We start from the raw sequence: 8,756 nt of genomic DNA on the forward strand, positions 1-8,756 counted from the left end.
TGCTCGCCAACAAATTGTCCGTACATCGCGATGTAGCCGGTGCTCTTAATCTTCGACAGCTTTGCAGCGAGTCAAAGCAAAACTACTGCTTGCTGCAACCGCTGCGGACGAAACCGCGGCCGCTATCGACGCAATCATGGACGGCGACCTTGCGGTTCAGAAGGCAGGCGGCCGACGCACGCAAAACAAAACTACCGTTCGTTGCAAGACGTGCGCACGAAACCGCGGTCGCTATCGACGCTACCATGGTTGGCGACTACGCGGTTGTGTGGCACGCAGCCGACGCGCGCATCGAGTGAAAACGAAACTACTGTTTGCCGCAGCCGCTGCGGACGAAACTGCAGTGGTTATCGACGCGATCATGGATGGCAACTATGCACTTATCAAGGTGCGCGGCATGCCGCCAACGCGGTGTTACGCGCGGCGATAAACGCAAGAATAAAGTCTTTAAGGGCACAATTAGGCACGAACCGCTCCGGCGTAGCTGTCAATCACGTGCCGCGCACGATTGCCACTGAGGACCATGGCGATGCGGACTGCGCCGCTTCGTTTCGGTTGGATGCTAGCGCCGTTCTTGCTCTTCTGCGGCGCATATTTGCGATGCTCCCGTGCATTTTTTTTTCTTCATTTTTTTTATTCCTCCAACGTATACATCAGTGCGCACGCAATCGGCACCTACGCTATCTACAAATGGGAGAAATGCGCATGTTGGTAAATTACGGCCTCCGAGATTTAAGTGCGAAAGCTTAGGCGCGCTGCCGGTTTTCGTAGGTTGGGTGGCTACAAGCTGCTTGCGAATTTATTGCGCAGTTCGCGCGTTGCCGTTACGCGCTGTGAGTGATTTTTGACACTCGGGCATGAGTAATGGAGGTTCTGTGGATCGAGCGCACCTCGTTTTAGCCGCTTGGTGAGCGTGGGACCACAGAAAATGTATCAGTGGTTCGCGGAACCCCGAGCAGGGACCTGCGGAACCCCAGGGTTCCGCGGAACCCACTTTGAGAACCCATGCTTTATATGCTTACCCAACGAGAATACTGTCCGTCCGTCCCTCGCGCAAGATAATCGCTTTCAAGACCCCGCTGCAGAGAGCGAATTTAACTTGTGCGTTGGTTCGACACTGATGGAAAATGAGCTACAGAGCGATACCGGTTTATGATGATCGGAACGTCATCCGCGTACATGAGGTCGCCAGCTGCAGTACTTTGCTTGCATCATCAATGCACCTTGCGCCTCCTACCGCACTAGCCGCAGCGCTGTCATTTGTACTGGCCTGGATCAAGGGTGGTAACACTGATGACACCACACTGATAATGACACTGGGCTGTGTGGAGATAAGCAAGTGGCACAATGCTTACGCATACTTAGCGCGGCTATTTCAGTGTGTAAGAATGGGGTATGGCCAAGATTTTGGTCGGCTCGACACCAAACGGCAACCTTTGCCGCTGGATACTTATGAAGCGCTGCCGGTTAAGCCTTGCTGTGTTGTAGGGCCGTGACAAAAATTCGGTGCCAGCGGAGGCGGGCAGGTCGTCGTGGCGAGATGGCCTCCAGTATCTTCCGACCATACTGGAGGCCATATTCGGTGATTGGGCGTGAGATCACGGGATACACTGGTGGCTGGAAACAGATTCGGTCCGCGGGTGATGTGCCGGCAACGAACGCGAACACTTTCACGAAGTTTGTTTTTGCGCTTACTCGACGGAATGGCGAAAGCTCGCGTGTAGGTAGAAAGCTCCAAACACACTTCGGATTGAATTTATGAACTACATACTGCATTCAGATGCATTGGCCACTGTAAAAGCCCCATATACTATTGTTTGCAATCGCTTTCACAAACTTTCTCCAAGAACCCGCCGTGGTTGCTCAGTGGCTATGGTGTTGGGCTGCTGAGCTCAAGGTCGCGGGATCGAATCCCTGCCACGGCGGCCGCATTTCGATGGGGGCGAAATGCGATAACACCCGTGTACTTAGATTTAGGGGCATGTTAAAGAACTCCAGGTGGTCCAAATTTCCGGAGTCCCTCACTACGGCGTGCCTCATAATCAGATCGTGGTTTTGGCACGTAAAACCCCATGATTCTGTTTTTTTTTTAAACTTTCTCCAAAAGTCGTTTTACTGCTCCAAAACTCATTTTTGGCTACTCCAAAAGCTGCTCCAAAAGGTAGCATCACTGTAAGCCCTTGGACGTGGCTTGGACCTCGCACGTACCGTGCAAGTTCCAAGTCTCTGTTGTCTGATCTTTTGTTTGCTTTGTGTGAACTGGGCCGCTATCTTGTACGCGTTCGAAAAGCTGACGTTTGGTTTCGTTTCACGCGATTGGGGGGGGTTCGGGGGTCGTCCAGGCCGCACCTAGGCCAATCGCGTGAGGCGATACCTAAAGAAAGTGGCCCAGGGCTTCTGTTACGGAGAAAACTGATAGTGACTTAGCAATTTACATTTGCCTTCTCGGGTGCAATTTTTTTTTACCGTGCAGAAAGATTTTTTTTCCTGGTTTTGTATTGCTTTATTACAGTAATTGAAGCCGCTGTGGTTGCTCAGTTAGCTAAGGCGTTGCACTGCTAAGCACGAGATTATGGGATCGAATCCCGGCCGCGGCGGCCGCATTTCGATAGAGGCGAAATGCAAAAACACCCGTGTGCTTGCGTTGTAGTGCACGTTAAAGAACCCAAGGTGGTCGAAATTAATCCGGAGCCTGTAGGTAAAATATAAGACACTAAACGCAACAAAAAACGTACAGGTAATGCCAAGAAACGTTTCACCGTGAGTGTCAGAACTGGTTTTGGCATGTAAAACCCCAGAAAGAAGAAAAATATTTGTGTACCCCTTTAGTATAAAATATGGTGTCATGTCTTAAGACACTAGGGCTTAATGGTTGTCGTGAAGAGCAATACTAAGTAATTCAAAATAAATCGCAGATTTAATTCCAAATGGATATGTCTTGCAAACAGTTTTCGATTTGTAAATATTAACATGTGCTTTGCTCGGTTAGTCATTCTGCATTTCGAATAGTACATGTCCACCACTTGAAGAAATCCAGATCAATTACTGCAATTATGCTCTTTGCCACAAGTGATCTTATGCTCTTTGCCACAAGTGATCTTGAAAAATTCTGTTGTACAAAAAAAAAGTCTTCATTTAAAAAAACCCACCTAGGGTGCCATTAAAATCCTGATTTGTAATAATTACTAAAAAGTAAACATGACAATATCTTCAATGCATGTCACCGGGCACAAAAATTCAGCCAGAGCAGCTATCAAAATGATTGCATTTTTGACAAGAGGCTCAAGTTACATGAACTGAAAATTCCCCAGCCTCCTACGAAGAAACACGTTTTCTTAAGTAGCATCTCCCCTTGAATGCCCGACCCATGGCGTTTGCACCGGTTATAATGTATGTTGCAGGGCCCTTGCAATGTGACAGGAGCATTGCTGTATGCATTACCCTTTGCGTATGCTGACAGGAGTGAGCACTTTTAGTGATGTTTTGTCTTCCTTCAGGGACAGACAGGTGCATTCCCTCCGGGGAGCAGTGGCCCTGGGGCCCAGCAGCAGCCAGGCCAAGCTGCTGGTGCAGCACCAGGCCAGCCAGGGGCTGCAGGTGCCCCTCCACCGGCACAGGGCTACCCCTACTCTGGGCAGCAGGGGCCCCCTGCGGGGGCTCCCCCTACTGGTCAGCCCTCATACGGGGCTCCCCCTGGTGGAGCTACAGCTGCCACAGCACAATACCCGGGTTACAGCTATCCAGGCTATGGCGGTGCTCCCCAGTAGTGGCCTTCCTGCAGGAATAATGGTTAGCTCCCCTTGTCTTTGTGTGTGTGTGTACGTGTGTGCGTGCATGTGCTGTAGTTACACTGCCATTTTCACTCAGTCTTGGCAGCTCTGTCAGGTTGATGTCAGTGTTTTTTTTTTTTTTGGCTTTAGTAGCTTTATTCTGTGGAATGTAAATGCTGAACACAGTCTGAAACGCTTTTAAACCTGAAACGCTGGAAACTACAATGGAGATGGCAGTTTATTCATAGCGTGCTCTCGGTGTAAAATGGGTGCTTGGGCTTTCCCACTTCGGGACACGCCTGAAGACACATCACCAATCATAGCAAATGCGTTTCTGGGCGTTCGGCTGGTGAGAGCACTTGTTGCGGTATCTGCTAAGCAACACGCTGATGCTGCGTAGCAGAAATCGCCAACATTTTTTGTTCATTAAATCAATATTAGTGATAGATGTTCTCACGATCACGAAATCCAGCAATACCTGTTAGGGCCACTTGAGACGTAGCTGCTAATGACATTGCTTAGGAAAAAGCAAGTGATTTTTGAATGTTTTTGATGTGAGATTGACAATTTTCTGCTGCATGCAGTACAAAAATATTTGGTGCATGTGTTCCTCGATCTTTGTCTACAGTTTGGCAATGTGTCTTATTATGGTTCTATGTCATACTGAAGCAGCCATCTTTTGCCAGAATTTGTGCATTTGCCAGCACAAAAGTGCAAAAGTGAAGAGCACTCTCTCCACGCGCACGGGACAGAGCTGTCATGACAGAGTATGGGCTGTTTTGTCGGTGAACGCAAAAGATATCTCCACAGTATTAGCCTTCACAATTGTAAGGAATTATGAACAATGTTTCTGCTTCATGAGTGCCCGGCTGAGCTGTGACAGTTAAAGGGGGAACTCCGTGCTCTTTAAATTGCTTTATTGACAGATTTTGGTAAAACATGTACAGTGAAACCTCGATTATACGTCCCCCGGTCATGCGACGACCTGCATTTTACGACGTATTGGTTTGGTCCCGGCAAAGTACTAAAACCTGGATTATACAACACAATTTTGTGCCGTCTCTGCCTCGTACGACGCCTCTCTCGGTACTGTCCGAGAAAACAGACACAGGCTGGCACGTGAGTACACTGCAACTGGCTGATGACAGGTGTGCAGTACCGTATTCACCTGAATGAACGTGAGCGCGATTCTAATGCGAGGGGCGACTTTTCAGTCATGCGAAAAAAATAAAACTGCGAATGTAACGAAAGAGAAATGTAAAAGAAATGGTATCTTTATGCAAGGAATCGCTGTTCAGAAACTTGTTCTCTTCACTCATTGTCATCTGAAAAGGAGACGAGCTTTCTTAGGGCGGTATTCTCGGGCGATCACTTCCGTATGTAGTTTCACTTTCGCTAGCTGTCACACAGGACAACCTAAGTGTACTTTGAGCGAGTCCACTTCGCCCGGAGTGTCATTGGCACCCTGTGACACGGGCACGCATAGTGACACTTGTTGCAAAGCGCACTCGCTGGCGAGTGCGTTCGCCAAACTCACTTCGCTCCGCCGAAGTGCGTAGTCTCGGCAGCAGGGGCTCAGAAATAAACTAATATCAAATGCTGAGTCGGTAGTCTTTTTTAACTATTGTTTTCATTATTAGGAATACTAATACGTATTAAAACGTACTTTACAGCAAAAATTACTAGTTTACTATTCTCGCTCTCAGGCTGTTGACAGCCACGGCCGCCGGGGGCATGCCAGAGCACATGCCGTGCAATGGTCGCGTCCGCCGTGAGCGCCTCATTCGAGATGAAATAAGTGCTGCCAAAAGACTCTCCAAATGCCCGTCACTTCTTTCCGTGTCATTTGCAATGAAATCCGTCATTTTGAATGCGCTCGCCTTGGATACGACGCCGTCTTGGCTCGTGATGATCGATGGCGCTAATGCGATTGGAATGATACACTTGATTTGCACCTACATTTTATTCTAAATGCTGTTCATATATATATATATATATGTATGTTACTACTTAGCAAGTATTGCCTAAAATAACAAATATATGTTGTGCTACTGACTCACTCATCGCCATCACCATCATTTTCAAAGTGCACTTCTCTTTCTCGTGTAGCAGCACTCCCGCCGCCAAAGTGACACTCTGTGCGCCAAAGTGCACTTGCTCAAAGTGACACTAAATTTGCCAGTGTGACAGGGGTATCAGTTTTGCGTGACTCGTCACTGAAAGCGTCCCCACGAAGTGTTTTTGGCTCCGTCCCAAGCACGCTATCAGTGCCAAGAGTGCTGTCGGCCGTATACTTAAAGGGGTTCGGTGCCAAGACGAGCTGAGTCTCGCGAAACCGAAACTATCTCCAGAAGTGATCGCCTGAGAATCAAGTCGTCTTCCCTGCTGTCAAGCTTGTTTAGTGTTTAAGTACTTCGTAAAAGACCACACACACATTTCTTTCGAGGTCAGTACCAGGCCACTTCAGGTTCCACAGCCTTTCTGACTGGCCTCGTATTGAAAGAGGGCCTGCCGCTGGTCCCGCCATCCGCAAATCGTTGACGCTGAGGCACCGAGCTGCGGCAGACTTTCCCAGCTCCTCGGCCATCATAATTGCTAGTCTCTCGAAGCGTCCGTCATACTGTATATGCTGTGTGGCCACAATGCTGCGAATGAACGGAGTCGAACTGCAAAAGGCCGTAGGGTATTGCGGCATCATAACCAGGCACAGTGTGGTGGCGTGGAGCAGAGGTAGAACACCCGACTTCAAATCTGAAGGTGGTAAGTTCGAATCCTGCTCCAGTCCACTACATTTTCAGGCATGAAGTGGTGCCTGACAATGGCAAAATAAAATATTGCCGAGAGCTAGTGGGGCTATACTAATTCAGGTGCAACCAAACTAGGCAGGCCCACTAAGCTTCATCAAAGTCACTCCCTCACCAGAACAGGAATTGGCCTGCCTGGTGCAGTATTCGGCCACTACCTCCCTCATGACTCCGACAATTATTGGAGATCGCAGGGAGAGGCCTTCGTCCTGCAGTGGACATAAATATAGGCTGATGATGATGAACCAGGCACAAGCACAGCGAAAACGGCGTCGATTTCAATCTCGTCAAGGCCTAGCGGTGGGAGGGTCTCGCTCTTCCGCGGTTGGCTTGTGTCTCGGCCTATGCCGACGTCCTCGATACTTGTTCTTGGTTCGAGATTTCGGAATTGTAAAATCTTGCTTCTTTGGAGGATCCATTGCGGACTTACAGAACTGCCGATCGGGCAAGCGCTCTGCAAGCAGCTGATCAGCTGTAGCGAATGGTGGCCCTGGTAGAGTACCTGTGACCAAAACAGCCGCTCAAGACTCTGAAAACTGGCTGCGAAACTAGAAGCGGTCTTGCGCACTAGAATAAGGCTTGCTCTACCTTGCTGAATAAGCTGCAATGGCGGACAACACAGTTTCCGAGCGGTGGGTGTTCAAAAATAGCCATTATGAGCAGAAATTTGAGCGGTGGGTGTTCAAAAATAGCCATTATGTGCAGAAATTTGTGGTTTGAGAGCCACCCTGGTTGATTCAGGACGATTTCTCACCAATTTATCAGCCGAATTCAGCCTTGATATTTTGAAGAGTTCAATGAGCACAAATATTTTACAAGTAAAATGTCAAAAATGAAAATTTTCGAAAATTCGATTTTTTGACACTCACACTTAACACCTTGCTATTCAGTATTAAGACTGTGTGTGGCATACAGTGCTGCACTCCGCACATCTTTCCCAGTAAATGGAACATATTTTCTCGTTTGCTTGAGGTTCCATTAAACAAGATTCTGCTGTATGAAAAAACTCGTACCGTTTTTTTCTCTTGTACTCTGCAGTGCCAGAAGGTGTTCACAAACAGTTTTGAGAACAGGGTGTTCCCCCTTGAGTAGTTAAATGCAATCACTTTGAGTCACGTGGGCATTCATATGCATTAAGGTAAAGTCAGCGCTAAGAGAAGCTGGCCTTTGGCATGAAGTTACCATCTCGATGCATGCTAAGATGGCAGGTTATGGTTTTGGGGGTTGAGGGATGTGTGTTCATGACTGAAGTACAAAGTGGTGGAGCACTCCAGGTGAGTTCAGGTAAGTTATTGCCCTATTTTTGTTGCTCAATAACTGCAGTGTTAAGGTCCAATCACTCAGGTTACCTTGTGTGTTGTGCTGTCTTTTTTTTCTCCCCCCTTGTATCTCTTGCAGATTTTGAGCTGTCTGCCCTAGAAGTGTGCTACTACCCTCTTGCCTACTTGCCCTTGGTCCTCTTGATGATGATGATGATGATGATGATGAGCTTGATGGTCGGGATGATGCTTGGGGGAATGTTCACGCTCCGGGGCGGTGTGGCACAATGCAGAGCAGGCCCCTGAGAGAGAATAACATAACAGAAATCATTGCTGTCAAGAAATTGGCATTGTGAAGTCCTCCTCTGCTGCTGGATTGCTTTATTGTGCTCTTCACCACACCCTTAGTGCACAGCTCCAATGGCCTCATTTGTTTTTAGTTCTCGCCATCGTGGAAAAAAAAAAAAATGGAATCCTAAGGTTTGGGCGCAAGAGAGCAGGCAGGCACGTAGCGAGCAACACAGCGACACACATTCCGACATGTTGCTCTTGAAGGGCAAGTGATTGTGGCTTCCTGCGACGGTGTCTAGGTGCGGCTAAAGTATGATTGTGTAACACTGCACGTGCGCATTAAATTCAACACATCTGGCATGTCATTTTTTTTTTAATGCTCACACAACTCTCCAAACCCTCAGTAATACTGCCTCGTGAGGCAGCACAATAGTTAAACCATCTGTTTTCTTTGTTCATTACCTCTTCACACACTTTTATTGTACAGTTCATAGACTCTCTGCGCCATCTCATATGAATTTTGCCACGCAAGTAGAATGGCCATTGGGGTTTTCTTTTTCTCCCCTTCCTTATGCTCCTGTTCCCCATTTTGTACTCTGTCAAATAAACTTGTATGTGAGAAGTGCTTTTTT

General features: G+C 47.9%; 1 protein-coding gene across 4 annotated transcripts in view; it reads left to right on the forward strand.

Annotated features, from left to right (window-relative positions):
- Positions 1-8,756, forward strand: part of LOC119437151 (far upstream element-binding protein 1-like) — a 70,873-nt gene extending 62,117 nt beyond the window's left edge. For all 4 annotated transcript variants that reach the window (XM_037704222.2, XM_049660324.1, XM_037704227.2 and 1 more), the window contains 2 exons: positions 3,498-3,789; positions 7,973-8,756. In XM_037704222.2, coding sequence (XP_037560150.1) covers positions 3,498-3,767 — 270 coding nt within the window. In that variant the 3' untranslated portion in view covers positions 3,768-3,789; positions 7,973-8,756. The remainder of the gene's footprint in view (positions 1-3,497; positions 3,790-7,972) is intronic.

This window comes from Dermacentor silvarum, chromosome 1 (genome assembly GCF_013339745.2).
Source record: "Dermacentor silvarum isolate Dsil-2018 chromosome 1, BIME_Dsil_1.4, whole genome shotgun sequence".
Taxonomy (NCBI): domain Eukaryota; kingdom Metazoa; phylum Arthropoda; class Arachnida; order Ixodida; family Ixodidae; genus Dermacentor; species Dermacentor silvarum.